This window comes from Petromyzon marinus, unplaced genomic scaffold (genome assembly GCF_048934315.1).
Source record: "Petromyzon marinus isolate PM22_M1 ecotype Great Lakes invasive population unplaced genomic scaffold, UKy_Petmar_22M1.pri1.0 PM_G_Scaffold_51, whole genome shotgun sequence".
Taxonomy (NCBI): Eukaryota; Metazoa; Chordata; class Hyperoartia; order Petromyzontiformes; family Petromyzontidae; genus Petromyzon; species Petromyzon marinus.
In genome coordinates, this window is record NW_027423004.1 from 1374530 (window position 1) to 1390807 (window position 16278).

The 16278-nt window shown below is 52.2% G+C and overlaps 1 protein-coding gene across 1 annotated transcript; it reads left to right on the forward strand.

Moving 5' to 3' along the window:
* Positions 1-201: 201 nt before the first annotated feature.
* LOC142917468 (neuronal cell adhesion molecule-like) lies at positions 202-15696 on the forward strand. The gene is made up of 14 exons (XM_076062153.1): positions 202-327; positions 1368-1526; positions 3198-3303; positions 3483-3715; positions 4187-4309; positions 5036-5203; positions 5892-6000; positions 6813-7015; positions 8687-8821; positions 9318-9461; positions 10807-10918; positions 13130-13296; positions 13479-13757; positions 14262-15696. Exons 2-14 carry the CDS (start codon positions 1430-1432, stop codon positions 14525-14527), a joined length of 2142 nt encoding a protein of 713 aa, XP_075918268.1. The 5' UTR covers positions 202-327; positions 1368-1429; the 3' UTR covers positions 14528-15696.
* The last annotated feature ends 582 nt before the right edge of the window (positions 15697-16278 follow it).

Here is a 16278-nt window from a genome sequence, read left to right on the forward strand (position 1 = left end):
CGCCGATGTTGACTCTAGACGTGAGTACTGGGCAATGCATCCCAGGAATGTGAAACTTTAATCCACACAACTCGGCGGAAACCATCGCCTATTTGCCAGAGCTTAAGCCACCCCTTGCTAAGGGGCGTGTTGAGTCAACAGGGCTGAGTCAACAACTTCGCCTCCTGAGCCCTGAACAAAGACGCTGGCTGTAGTCAAGTTGCGTGCTGGCTGGCTTTTTACTGGACTGCTGCTGCTGCTGCTCCACCATTGCTGTGGCTGTGTTGCTGCCACTGACACCTCCTCAGCCAAGCCCTCTCATCCTCACCTCCTCCTCCGCCTGTGTGGGTGAGTGAGAGCAAGAATGAAATTGCAGTTCATATAGGTAGGCTAAGAATTTACCCTGGTGTTTACTTTACATTTTACCGAGCAATACAGTATTGTAATTAATCAATACATACAGTGTATAGTTTATACAGTACGCTACTGTAAATTGCTGTGTTTTGCTAAATTATCAGCATTCTTTAAGACTCCTGGGTAGGCTAAGGCCATCTTCGACTTACGATATTTTTTGACCTACGATGGGGTTCGTCGTAACGCATCTCCGTCGTAAGTCGGGGACTACCATGTACATTTAATCGATGTACAGATAATTTATACATTTTTAAAAGTGTATTGTCTTCCTTTTCTTCACGTTGAACGTATCGTGTCTTTGTAGTGATTGTCCTCATGTTCTGACCCCGTGCCCTTCCTCGACGTTTGTGTAAGAGAGCTTCATAGCTCGTCGGGGTGAAAACCTTCATCTGTATTTCTAAAACACCTCCAGGATACTTGCCGACGAGGCAGAAAGCTGAAATTGGCTTCCCAGACAGCTTTTAGTACACAAACAACAGGGAGAAAACCCGAACGCCGCGTGAGAGTGTACTCAACACGCTTTTATTGAACTCACTCTGTTGTTGTTGTGTCCTCAAATCTTGTAACTCAATTTTAACCCACTTCCAAATGTGGTATCGACTGCAAACTTGGTATACTTGTGTCATACTGATGACAATACGATATTCAATCATTAAAAATATATTTTTAAACATTCATTTTTATACGTCATGTTTCGGCTTGGGTCTAATTGTCCACGCTCAACTGACGCTGGCTGTAATTGCCCACGGTCCCCTTTACATTGTGGCAAGCTTCGGGGCCACTTCCTGGAGTCGTGGAGTTCTTCCATTACTAGTACGGTACATTTGAATAAAGCGTTTTAAAAGTTTTTTTTCAATATTACTTATTCCATTGTAAGGCCTTCAAATCTCCCTCCCATCCTTCCCCCTCCTGCCTCTCCATCTCCTCCGCCCCTTCCTCCTCCCCTCTTCCTCCCCCCTTTCCTCCTCTCCTAGCCAAGTGAAGGAAGCCCCCACCCCACCCCCCCGGTCCGACCATCCGCCCGGCCCCCACCCCGATGGAGGCTTTCTCCACCACCACCGTCTGCTTCGTGGCGTTGCTGGCATCTCTGCTTGGCGCTCTTTGTGACCACCCCCTCGTCCTGCCCCTTGGCGGTGAGTAGCAAACACCCCCCCTCTCCCAGCTGATACCCCCTCTACAACACTACACCCACCAATCGCCCACCAAAGTCTATCAACTAAACGATGTCTTTATCTTACCAAGGAAGCCCCACTCAGCTGCTCTGTCGCTCTTTTTCAGAAGCCGCCTTTTCCTGTCACAAATGGGACACAACTGGACACAATGGGACACAATGGGACACTGGGACACACTGGGACACAATGGGACACAACAGGGCTCAATGGGACACAACTGGACACAATGGGACACTGGGACACAATGGGACACAACAGGGCTCAATGGGACACAACTGGACACAATGGGACACAACGGGACACAATGGGACACAGCAGGACACAATGGGACACAACAGGGCTCAAATGGGACACAACTGGACACAATGTGACACAACGGGACACAATGGGACACAGCGGGACACAATGGAACACAATGGGACATAGCGGGGCACAATGGGACACAACTGGACACAATGGGACACAACTGGACACAATGGGACCCAATGGGACACAATGGGACATTGGGACACAATGGGACATTGGGACACAATGGGACACTGGGACACAATGGGACACAACAGGGCTCAATGGGACACAACTGGACACAATGGGACATTGGGACACAATGGGACACTGGGTCACAATGGGGTCTCTCTGAGTCTATGGATCTCTATAGGGCTCTCTGAACCTGGGTCTACAAGAGTCTCTGGGTCTGAGTCTCCGTGGATCTCTTTGAGTCTCTGTGGGTGCCTATGAGTCTACGTGAGTCTCTATGGGTCTTTGAGTCTCTACAACTTTCTATGGGTCTCCGAGTGTCTGTGAGTCTCTGAGTCTGGATCTGTATGGATATCTATGAGCCATCTCCTTCTTCCCTATGGCTGATGTCAATTCCAGAGCAACAACTACAATTTCACATGCAGGTGGCCAAGCCCAGATAACCACGTCAGGAGCAGTCACAGAGTTGTGTATCATCATCGCTAATGTAACCGCTATGGGCTTGATTGTAACGAACCACACGTATAATTATCTAACGGAGTTAATGATGACCTTAGATTGGACCCATAGACTCACGTGACTGCACAGTAGGCAATGCCCACCAGTGGAGTAATCAATTCAGGGTACAGGGCACCTATTCAGATTCAGATGGACGCTGTATGGGGATTGAGCAGTGAGGTGCTGTGGGACGTTGGGTCGATCGGTGTGCACCTGGTCACCATTGCAGAAGCACAAATGCTCCTCAGAACACTTGGAAATAACGAGTTGCCGTGCAACGACCCTCTGGTGTCCCTCGGTGGTGGAGTCACTCGATCCTCAGGAGGAGGGCAGAACACAACGCGGAGTATCCACTCGTCGCCTCCGATCTCGTCTGTTGTGGTTGTCTGTATTCAACGGCTTGTCCCCTCGTTATGGCCACGGCAGGAGAGGGATATGGCGAGCCGGTGACACTGTGATGTCTCCTACTTCGTATTTGTGGATCGGGCAGTGGGTCGTTGTAGGTTATTACGGTGTCTGGGTGTCTGTTCTGGATGACCGCAGTTGCACCACTGACGGAGAGTTCTTATTATTTTACATTTGCTGCATTGTCAGGTATCCGCTTCTTCTTCTGCTGCTGCTGCTGCCACGGTTTGTTAACCCGTTGATCTCTTGCAGTTACTCAGCCTCCGTCCATCACCCGGCAATCGCGGGTGGATTACATCGTGGACCCACGGGACAACATTGTGGTGGAGTGTGAGGCACACGGCAACCCAACACCCAAGTACGCTCCCCACCTCCCTCCATCCCTCCGTCCCAACCTCCATCCCCTCCCTCCGTCCCTCCCTCCCGACTTAGCCCTCCCTCCCCACCTCCCTCCCCCCCTTCCTCCCTCCATCTCTTATTAACTCTCTCCCTCCCTTCTCTCCCCTCCCCCTCCCTCCCTTCCCGTTTGTGCTGCAGGTTCTGGTGGAGCAAAGATGGCCGGAGCTTTGACCCGGACAGCGACCCCCACGTGAGGCGGCATGGGAAAAGTTCGGGCACCTTCACTGTAGACATGGCGGCGGTGGTGGCGGCGTCCGCGGATTACGGCGATGACAGCATCACCGTGGAGGCCTATGAGGGGGTCTACCGCTGCTCGGCGGAGAACCGGGCCGGCACGGCGCTCACCGCAAACATCACCGTGCGGCTGGCGCGTGAGTGAGGGGGGGGGGATGATGCCACGCTTGGACCGTGAACTACCACTCACACACACAGAGTGCTAACCGTTGCACCACCACTCCCCACACACACACACACACAGTGTGCTAACCGCTGCACCACCGCTCCCCACACACACAGTGCGCTAACTGCTACACTACTGCTCCCCACACACAAAGTGCGCTGTCCCTCTGGCTGCACTTAGTCAGGTTTAATTAGACAACAACCAACGACTGTTACTGAACCCGTCCTGGGCCCTCCCCTAGGTCGACTCAGTCTCAAACGAGTATCTAATGCGAAATGTAAAAACATTACCATTGGGGAGACAAAGGCGGCCCGGGTGCAGCGCTGACCACCAACCCTGTCGTGTGCCACGTCGGCCTTCACAGGTGATGCTGCTCGCCGACAGCACTTGCCCCAATGGTCTGTTTGAGGCTACACGGGGAGTCTTTGCCTGTATCCTGCAGGTGCTCCCCTGTGGCCCCGTGAGCTGCTTCAACCCATCATGGCCACCGAGGGCTCCCCGGCCGTGCTGCGCTGCCACCCTCCCCACGGCTTTCCTCCTCCCACCGTCTTCTGGTTGGACGGCTGTGAGTGGCACTGTGGCTATGAGATGTTGACTACCTCGCCTGATACGCAGGAGGGCGTGGGTTCGATCCCGACCCTGATGACGCGTGCTGCATACTTGCAGTTTGCGTGCGACTCTCTCTCCCATCGTGTTGTTTGCATTGTTGGTTGTTGTAACTCGCTGACCCCATGCCCATACTGGACATCCGTGTTCTTCTGCTTCCGTACGGCTGCTGATGTGGATGCAGAGCAACAGCTACAATGTCACATTCGGGTGGTCATGCCAGACGACCCCGTCGACAGGGAGTAGCGGAGTGGTGAATCATCTCTGTGATGTCTCCATGGTCTATGTGTTTATACGGGTCTCTAGGGGTGTCTCTGGGTCTCCTGAGTCTCTGTGCATCTCTGTGAGTCTGGATATCTATGGGTATCCACGAGTCTGCTTATTTCGTGTGGCTGCTGGTGTCGATGCCAAAAAAGGAGACGTCCGTGACGTCTCCTTCGTATTTGCGGATCGGGCGTTCGCGTCGTCCTACGTTGTTACGGTGTCTGTCGTGGATGACCGCAGTTGCACACCACTACTGGAGAGTTGTTCATCTTCCATCTGCGCATCATCAAGTATCCGCATCCGCTGCTTCCACGGTTTGTGCGGTGGACCCCTAATAAAGATTCAGATCTCCTTAATTCCCCCCCCCCCCCGCCCACCCCCCCGACTGCCCACCGCCCTTACCCCCGGGATGGCGCTGCAGCCATGGAGAAAGTGCCGCTGGATGCGCGAGTGTCGCAGGGCTTGGACGGGGACCTCTACTTCGCCAACGTGCTTCCGAGCGACCGGGGTGACTACGTGTGCTACGCTCGCTACCCGCACACGGGGACCATCCAGTACAAGCAGCCGCTCCGGCTGGTCGTCAAACCCGGTGAGTGGCGACGGCGTGGTGGCGGCGGTGGCGAACGCGGGGAAGTGCGTGTGTGTACGTGTGTGTGTGTGTGTGTACGTGTGTGTGCGTACATGCATGTGTGTAAGTTTGTGTATGTGGGGTGCGGTGGCATAGCGGTTATCGCTACGCTGCGCCATGAACCCGGGCAACACCAGTGACGATTATCTGAAATGAGTACCTGGTCCGGTGCGTAAAAAGATCGCCACTGGGGAGACAAAGGCGGCCGGGCGTGGTGTTGGCCACCCACCCCCTCGTGTGCCATGCCGGCCTTCATAGGTGCTCGCTAACAGCATTTGCCCCTACAGTCTGTGAAGGCTATATGGGGGATCTCTGTCTTTGTGTTAAAGTGGCAGGTTAGTGCCTGCAACAGACTGTCGGGGGCAAGTGCTGTTAGCGAGCACCTATGAAGGTCGGCATGGCAGACAAGAGGGTGGGTGGCCATCACCAGGCCCGACCGCCTTTGTCTCCCCGGTGGCGATGTTTACACATCATACCAGGTACTCATTTGAGGCTGAGTCGACCTAGGGAAGGCCCATGACCGGTTCAGATAATCATCACCGGTGTTGCCCTACAGCGGGAATCAAACTCAGGTCATGGCCAGGTTTGTAGCACAGTGTAGCGCTAACCACCGTGCCACCGCTCCCCACGCATGCGTGGATGCACGCAGAGCGTCCGTCAAAGAGCCGGCCAGTGTTCCTGGAGCCTGTGGGCGAGACGAGCACCAAGATGGTCCTCTCTGGGGAAACGCTGCTGCTGACGTGCATCACACAAGGGCTGTACGTATACACGCATGCACACATACACACACACATGTACACACGTACACGCACACCCACACAAGTGCAACAACAACAACCGCCATTCGCCACTAAGTGGCGGTGACATCACCACGGCGCTTGTGCCAGGCCGTGTGCACGTCGAGGCCACGTGAAGTGTCGAACGCCCGCTAGCAGGAGGTCTCGGGGCAGACCCAGGTGCCATGCGTCGACTGACTGAGATGACTGGCTGATGCACCGCCTGTGGCCCCTACTGTGAGCCCACAGTTGCCTAAATACCAGAGAGGTCCAGGTGGTACCGGTCCAGATCCCAACAGAGGAGTGGCGCTCTCTCCTCCGCATTGAGCGTTTGAACATTCCACGTGTCTCTTTGCTGTTTCTGGAGGAACCCCAAGGGTAAGGATGCAGCCTCGTGGCTCTGCAATTTGTTGTTTAGCCAGGAGACGTCATAGACGCCTGTCCCCCTGGGGCCTCCGGCACAATCTTCATTCTATATGTTGCACATGGTTCAGTGGTAGTTGAATTGAAGGTGGAGGGGTTACCAGCTCCTCGCGCTTGTCCAGAGCCTGCATTTGGCCGCTGTTTGGGCTATAAGCGCCGTGAGGGAATAGCCGATTTGCAATTGGCCTTCCCTCCATGGCGTTGCTCACATCCACCGCAGTGTTACCGTCCGGCACCGCTGAAGAGGCAGGGGTTTTTTTTTTTCCAGACTACACTATACACTACATACTACACTTTACACTACTGTACACTACCCTAGTTCCACACACGTGCGCGCGTTGCGTGTGCACTCCCCGTGTGTGTGCACGCAGCCCCACGCCGGAGGTGAGCTGGAGCAAGTGGGGTGGGGCGGTGTCGTCGGAGCAAGCCGCCGCCCTCGCCGCCGCCCTCGCCGCCGTCTCCGGCACAGCGCTGGCCATCCGCAACGCGTCGGAGTCCGATGGCGGCGACTACCGATGCCGCGCCGTCAACAGCGAGGGCGTGGCGCTGCACACCGTCACGGTCACCGTGGAATGTGTGTGCACGTGTGTGCCTGCGTGTGTGCGCATGGCGGAGTGGTGGTTTTGGTGTTAGCGCAACTCCGCTATGAACCCAGCAGCTCGAGTTTCCGATTCGCCTCCTCACTGTCGGCCACTACCGCCAGCGACGATTATCTAAACTGGTCCTGGGCCTCGCCTAGGTCAACTCGGCCTCAAATGAGTACCTGGTGCGGCATGTAAATATCGCCACTGGGGAGACAAAGGCGGCCGGGTACGGTGCTGGCCACCCACCCCCTTGTGTGCCATGTCGGCCTTCAGAGTTGCTCACAAACAGCACTTGCCTCAACAGTTTGTTAAAGTCTATGCAAGGGGGTCTTTGTTATTTGGGTGCCACGATGGCTATGAGATGTTAACTACCTTGCCTGGTATTCAGGAGGTCGTGGGTTAGATCCCAACCCTGACGATGCCTGCTGATGTATATTCAGAGTTTGCGTCTATCATCATCATCATCACAGTGGCTAGGAGATGTTAACTACCTCGACTGGTACACAGGAGGTCGTGGGTTTGATCCCGATCCTGACACCGGCTGCGTATTTGGAGTTTACGGTGTCTCTTTACCCGTGCTCGCTGTGGCGCATTCGGTTCTAGCCTACTTCAAGGCTCACCTTTATTGCTGCCACTGTTATACTTTTTGGTCAGCCAAGTCACGGTCATCTATAGCGTGGGTCGAGTCAAGACCGAGGCGATTTCAGAGGGTCGCTCCGTCTTTAAGTTTTAGAAACGCTTCCCCTGCCTGCTTTCACACCACAGCATCTATCTGCACCACACGATGTGCTCACATTATACCCCAGGACGTCCCCTTTGTCCCAACGCTCACACCTGAGGCTACGGGTTCCCGAACACACGCACAAGCACAGCACCCTTAGGACACGTTTAGCCTCAGCCGGCGTTCACCACCCGATGTCGGGCTGCGTTCACAAGAAAGGCAACTTGGAGGTGCCAACCCCGGCCTGCCACCGCAGTCCGAGGAGAAAGAGAGCCGCCGCCTGCTGGTTCCTCACCACGACAGGGGGGCGACGTCAGAGGCAACCTCTCTGCTGCTCCTCTGTACAGTCTGCCCCCCCCACCGGGTGACCACCGACAAATCACAGGGACCGTTACTTAGGGCCCTGGGTGCATTACCGACATCTGTATTGTTTTTATGTTACCAATAACCCACGGTCCACGCTGAGCTGCTGCTGACAGCTGGGGATGCTTGGAGGTTTTGGGGGGACTGCTCCTGTTCCCGCTGCTGGCTGGAGCCTTGTGAGCAGACACACAGCTGGGGTCTTCCTCCATTCTCCCTCCGATGTCTGGTGCGGGTGGGGTGGTCCCTATTTATAGGAAGCTGGCCACACTAATGGTGATTGGCACCTTGCTTTGTTAATTTTCATCAGACGCCTTTCCCTATTACAGGTGGACCCCCACCCTCTTTCTTGTTCTGCCTTGACACTTATTGGTGCCATGTGACAGTCACGTGGATTTTTTCGTTCAAGAGCCAGGTCGCCTGTGAAAAAGAGCTACATAGCTCAGCGGACCTTACCTGGTAACTACAAATAGTTACAAAAATGTGTCGTCTAGTTTACAAGCATGGGACATTGTCTAATCCCTCCTTCTCCCCCCCCCCCTGCCTCCTCCTCCTCCTCGTGCTTTCCCGGCCACTGCAGCCAAGCCGTACTGGACCGCTCCAGTGCCAGAGAACCGTGACTACACCCTATGGGACACCGTTGAGCTCACGTGCCGTGCAAGTGGAATCCCCACACCGACCATCCGATGGTTCATCAACGGCGTGCCCATCGATGGTGAGACACGAGGGGGCGTGTGAATAGGGGGGGGCGGCCAGCATCACCTGCTCAGCCACTTGCCCCACCTATGCACTTGCTCACCCACTCGAATTTTTCTCGTCCACACACTCACAGCCGATCACATGCTCACTCAACCGCTTGTCCACCGACTTACACATGCACACGCCTCATCCACTCGCATGCTCACGCTCGCAGTCGATTGTCAACCGATCACTCGGTCAACCAATCACAACAATTCACACACTCGGTCAACCAATCACACGCTTACTCACCCGCTCACTCATCCGCTATGTGCACACACTCACCCAGCTAGTCGCGCACTCACTCAGCCAAATCACAGAACTTATCGAATTGAGCCACATAATGCCATATTGTGCTAAATTCATCCTACCAAAAAATGACATATCATGCTAAGACCATTCCAAATCGTGGCAAATCGTGCCAAGACCACGCCAAACTGTGCCGGGTGTCGTACCGCCGTGCGATGGAGCAGAAGCCCCCGAGGTGCTAGGACGGCGGGTGGACGGCGACTCCCTGACGCTGACCTGGCTGGAGGAGGAAGACACTGGTGTATACCAGTGTGAGGCCTCAAACCGGCACGGCACCATCCTGGCTAATGCATACGTCAACGTGCTGGGTGAGCGGGGGGTTGTGGGTAACGCACCGCCGCATGTAGCCAACTATGATAGTCGGAGATGCGGGGGAAAGACAACTGAGTCTCTGTGCGAGTCTATGGTCTCTGTGTAAGTTTATAGGTTGCTGTGTGAGTCTGTGCGTCTGTGTCAGTCTGTGGGTCTCTGTGAGAGTCTGAGTTTCTGTGTAAGTCTATGGGTCTCTGTGGGAATCTGTGTGGTCTATCGGTCTGTGTGATTCCGTAGGTCTCTGTGAGTCTGTGGGTCTCTGTGTGAGTCTGTAAGTCACTGTGTAAGTCTATCGGTTTCTGTGAAAGTCTATCGGTTTCTGTGTAAGTCTGCGTCTCCATGAGTCAATGAGTTTCTGTGTAAGTCTATGGGTCTCTGTGGGATTCTGTGTGGTCTATCGGTCTGTGTGATTATGTGGGTCTCTGTAAGTCTGTGGGTTTCTGTGTGAGTCTGAGTTTCTGTATAAGTCTATGAGCCTCTGTGAGTCTGTGGGATTCTGTGTGAGTCTATCGGTCTGTGTGATTCTGTGGGTCTCTCTGTGATTCTGTGAGTCTATAGGTATCTGTATGAGTTTGTGGGTCTCTGTGTGAGTCAAGAGCCGAATGGCTCACAGGGCTATACCAAATAAATAAACTGAATGAGTTTCTGTGTGAGTCTATGGGTCTCTGTATGAGTCTATGTGTGTCTGTGTGAGTCTATGGGGCTGTATGATGATATCCTTTCATACCACCGTGCTACGTAAGGAGGATGAGGGGGGCTCCTCCCACAAGCGTCGCTCCTCCCCGGCTTCGTCTTCACTCTTCTCGCCATCACCACCATCCTCTCTCTTGCTAAACCCTGCATCTCCTCCTCCATGTCCTCCTTCTCTGCCACCTCTCTAGTCTCGGTTCGACTTTGTAACATCTCGCTCCTCAACTTCGCTCATCTTCGCTTTCCAACTCCGTCTTCTCGGTCCCCATATTTATTCCTCTCGTGTTGGTTCCCCCCCTTCAAACCCTCCCCCTCCCTCCCCCTCCACATTCCACTTCCTGTATTCTGGGCTTCTCCACCCTTCCTCCGCACTCCCATTCAGTGTGTCCCTCTGCTCTTCCTCCCCTCCTTACATTTGCTAATTCGCTCTCCTCATTCTCCAATCTCTCTCTCACTTCCCTCCTGAATCTTCTGTCGTCAACTCCTGCCACCCCCCCCCCCCCCCCAAGATCTCCTCCTCCTTCACCTGTTAGCATCTCTGCTGCGGTTCCACAACATTTCTCTAACTCAGCAACCCCCCTCCCTCCCTCACCTCCCCCCTGCTCCCTATCTCTGCCACCCCCCATCCCGCCCTCCCCACCTCTCCCACAGCCGTGCCCCCACGGATGCTGTCGGAGCCAGACACGCTGTACACGGCGACAGAGGGCCAGGTCATGTACATGGAATGTGCAGTATTTGGGTTACCGCGCCCCAACATCATCTGGTGAGACCGACGCTGGCCTGGCTACTTTACTCTCTCATTAACTAAACAGTCTTTTTTTTATTTTATCAGCTAAGACCCCACTGAGCTACCATTTATCTCTTTTCAGAAGTCATCTGTCTGTCACAAATGATAGCTCGATGAAGTGGCTTATCTTCACGTGGAAACTTATAGCAGCCAAATACTCTAAACCTCCACGTTGATTCTGAATGTGGAGGGATAACCAGAGAACCCGGAGAAAAATCGACATAACTATGGGGAGAACATGCAAACTTCATATATACAGACCGCCCATAAAGACCCAGAGAGACCCATAATACTCTAAATGCATGATGTTGATGTAGAGGGGAAAACACCACATAACCTGGAGACTAATCCACGTAACCACCACGGGGAGAAAGAGAGAAACGCAGACTACACATAGACAACAGGAACCATCAGGGTCGGGATCCAACACACGACCTCCTGTATACCAGGCGAGGCTTTTTCAAGCAATACGACTCATGCCACCGAAATAAACCACTCGGACACTCAGTCCTCTATAACGCTGAGTATTTAATAGATAAGTGACTACAGAAAAATATGCAAGCTCAATGATATAGCCGTGGCCTTAAGAAAATATGGGAACACACTGGCATTAGAACAAAAATGTTTACTCTCCAAGAACTTAACAGTATGTGGAAAACATCGGCAAAACCAGACGGCCATCTACCAGTCTGGAAAGACAAAGTCGCAGCAGACCAAACAACATATCAATAAACAATAATTCTACCAGTGATACATCAGAACAATTACCAGTGGGTGCTCTTCATGAGGTAGCCCCTGGGAGTCATGCCCCCGCATAGACTGACTTGAGAACTTTGAGTTTAACATCAAATGGCAATTTCCCCTCTTGAAATCACGCCCCTTCTCGTGAATATGAATTACGGTCAATGCAACCAGACCCTGGGTGGATGTAGAACCTAAGCTTTTGGACCAGAATGCCGGATGTTATATCCACGTAAGGTGTTTGCTACTTCTTGCAAGGACCCACATTTTAACTAACTTAGTTCGGACAAAGGGCCTATGTCCCGTGAAGGTCTCACGTGCGATGTCACTTATTTATACATTTATAGGCATGAGAATGATAAGAGGCACATTATAAATAGACCACTCGTTAAATTATTTCCTCGTGCAATAATGGGGTAAAGTGTGCTTTTGTGAAGGTCCTTATGTGCTGTGCAGTACATCAATGCACGTGTACACCAGCATGCGATATTGAGTCGGGCCTGTAGGTGGGTGGCAGGGTTATTGAGTAACCTGACCTCTATACCAGTCACGTGGTTAATGGCGACTCGGTTGAGAATTTCTGTGTGACCCACGTGCTGTTGCATTTTACAGGTAAAGGACCAAAATGTTGTTTTGAATTGGTAGTTTGTGATACATTCAATTGGAGGGGGTTTAGCACTATGCACTGTAAAGGATGACTTACTGTAGTTAATACTGGTAATTATCTAACCCTAATACTGTCTATTCCATAACCATGCCATTGCACCCAGAATATGGCTTCTTGTAATGATATTAAGAATAGAACACCTGTACAGAAGTAAGTTATACAATGGTGACAAGCACAATACATACAGTACAGATAATGGGTGTAAGATATCAATATAAGTGGATGGTTTAGATGGACATACAGCTTAGGATTAAGGTAATATTCGAATAGTGAAATGTAAAGGTTATGAATGAATACAAAGATGGTTTATCAGCAGTGGAATTGGGTTGAAGGGAAACTGTTATTGAGTAACCTGACCTGTACACTAGTCACGTGGTTAATGGTGACTCGGTTGAAATCTGCTGTGTGTGCTACATGTGCTGTTGCATTTCACAGATTACCACAATAAATGTGTTGCCCTCGATTTGGAGCACCTGCCCACATCCTTCATTTCGAATGTGTAAAAGATGCCTCCCTTCCGAGACCCCAACTCTGCTGGAAGGAGTGAAGGCCCTGTCTTAATGAGCTCAACATAAATGTAGTATAATTATGAATCGAATATTAACTATGTATTGATTATCAAAAAGGGGTACACATCCAACAATAGCCAGGTTGCTTCTGAAAAAGAGCTATATAGCTCAGTGACGCCTTACCTGGTAAAATAAACATTGTTTTGTTTAGTTGCTTGGTAGTCAAGACTCCCCCCCCCCTCCCTCTCTGCTTACGCCGCGCACCGCCAGGTTTAAGGGTGAGGACAGCGGACCCCTGCTGAGCAAGCGTTACCAAACCTTTGCCAACGGCACGCTGCTCATCTCGAACCTGTTGCGTACCGACTCCGATACGTACACGTGCTTTGCGATGAACAAGCTGCACTACGACCAGCTCCAGGCACGCCTCTTCGTCGAAGGTTAGAAAAAGCAATCCAGCAGGGGTCTTCTCGACCACGTTCATGCCCTAACTTCTCTCGCTTGCGAAAACGTGGATCCCCTAAATGGAACATCTTTGCCGGTTATAAACATTTAGGCTGGCTTGCCTATCATTCGCCGCTTTCTTCCCCCCCCCCCCCCATTGGTAAACTGCCCCCTACAGTCGCCAGCAACAGCTCGGAGCCGGGAGCGGTGCCACACGGTGACCTGGCGTGGCCCAGCGCCACGCCACGCATGCTGGACGGCGGTGGCAGCGGCCTCTGGAGCTCCATCACCACCGCCACTGCCACCACCACCGCTGCCACCACCACTGTAACAGTCGCCGCAACCGCTGCTACAACCACCGATAGCACCACCACAACCACTCGGCACCGCTACTACGGCGTGAGCACACCATCACCACGCACGCCAGCCAGCATCGGAAGTGCCAATGCTGATGATGGTGAGTCCCTCTCCTCCCTCTCGCCATAACCGCAGTGATGCCAAAATCTTAACTACCTTGCCTGGTATACAGGAGTTTGTGGATTCAATCCTGACCCTGACGATGCCTGTATGTTTATTGTTTGATTGTCTCTGTCCCTGTGGTTGCGTGCATTTCCTACGCAATTGGAAGAAAATTTGTGGATAAAGTCCACGATGTTTTTCATTTACCGAACAGCTTAAATAGAGCCAGATGGATCGTTGTGCAAAAGATGGTGATGGCTTGTAAAGTCTCCAGGAGGGTTCATTTATCAGGTAGATAGATGGTGGCTGCTGATTATGAAAGACAAAACAATCCCACGGGGTCAGCACTGCACTCTGCCAGGAGGGTTACCAAGGGCAGTAAAATATGTCTGGTCCAGTTTTTTTTAATGGAGATGAAAATTCATAGGTTGTGGCATGGGCAACTATAACGTTCGCTGTTGCTGGACTTTTCTCTGCTCTCGTGACCCCCCCCCCCCCCCAGTCCGCTCCTCGTCAGAAGAGGAGACAGCCGCCATGACTAAGAGCCCCTTCATCAGTTCCATGATTGGCGTGGTGGCGTTGCTTACGTTGGTGACGTTCGTGGTGTCCGTTGCGTGGTGGGGCAGGAAGCGGCAGCAACAACTGCGCCTGCAAGCCCCCTTGGTGAGCGGGAGTGGCACTGTGACTGTAAATCAAGTCTCATGGCAATATAATACCAGAGATCAGCAACTGAAAAATCCCATACACCCAGACTTGTTTTGTATGTAGGAACATTCATTTATCCTTCACGTCTTTAGGTATCTCGTCTGTTTTAATCTCCCTGCCATGGTCGTCAGCCTCCGAGCCCCTCCGCACCCTAGCCCCGTGGTGACCGTTCTCTCCCCTTATACCTCATCCTCCAATGAATCCAAATCCTCCAACTTCACACACTCCGTGATCCTCTTGCCTTCAGAGAGCATGCCGGCGCTAGTCCTGGATGATTCACTGGTGGAAGCGGGCAAGTGGGACGGGGCTATACGTATGTATACTCGTGTATGTTGAAGTTATTTCGCACTCCTGTACGGTGCCAACGGCGCTAATCGGAGGAGTGGGGGAAGGACAACAAATCTGGCTGTTGCCTGATGAAACTGGTTGTAATTACTGGCGAAACATCATACTCAGATTGTAAATGTTGTGGCTTGGCTCTCCAACAAACCGGTGTGCTGTGTTGAGTTGGCTGTGTCGGGTGGTGACGGGGTTTTAACGACACATTTATATATTTACACGATCTAACCCAAAAAAAACCCTCTATGAATGACGACAAATTAAACACAAGAAGCAGTTTTAAAGAAATTAGTTTTCCATGCAGATGATTTAAAAGTGCTTTTGTGTTTTGAAATCGTTCATGTTTACAGCAGAGTAGTGATGTTCACAGGTGAGGTCAGGGAGAAGTCACGTCACTGGGCAGGGTCAGGGAGCAATCAAACGCTGGGTGACTGTGAGTGCAGTGAGCCACCAATCACGAATTATATTGACAGCTGCTGAAAATAAACGTGAGACAAAACACAAAATTGCTCATTGTGTTTAGTTTGTTGTCCTTCCCCCTCACCTCTGATTAGCGTGGTTGGCTATGCATGGTACAAAATAAGTTCAACAGAGACCCGTAGACTCACCACACAGACCCGTAGACGCACCACACCTACCCGTACACTCACCAAACAGAGACCCATATACTCACCAATCAGAGACCCATAGACTTACCAAACAAGAGACCCATAGACTCACCAATCAGAGACCCATACACTCATCACACAGAGACCCATAGACTCACCAATCAGAGACCCATAGACCCGCACACAGAGACCCTTAGGCTCACCACACTGACCCATACAGGTGTAATAAGTGGCTCCGACACGATAGGAACTTAAGTCGTTTATTAATAAATCTTCGGTACAGCTTAGATGTCTCTTGTCTCTCTCACTACGGAATGATCGCCACCCAGGCGGCTTCACTGCCCCGTGCCACGTGGCGCTCACCGCTCCCTAGCGTGCCGCTGGCTGACGGCGCGCTAGGGAGCGGTTGAGCGGCTGGAGGTCGAGCCGCCACGTGGCCGATGGAGATGATGGGGCAGCACGACGGGGAGCTCCTCTTGATTCTTCACACCGACCCCGCACCTCGCACTGGCCCCCGCTTATAAACGCTCCCCGGCGACTAAACCCCGCCTCTGGCCACGCCCCTCATGGAACCTTCGGGAACATTCCAGAGGCTTCCCGGGTGGCTCCGCCCCTTCACCTTTGCTCTAGATGTAAACCCTTACCCCAGATAAACCATAACTGCATAGCAAACAACGCCCCACTCTCATTACAGAGGCATGATGTTTTTTTTTACTTAAGTGAACATTTCAATTATATGAAACAAAAACATTCCAACCCAACGGTCACATTACACCATATTAAGGTGATTACTGTGAGAATGAAGGAACGGAAATGTTGCAAAATTCTTAACATAAATGATACGGGACGAACACCATTAAAACGACG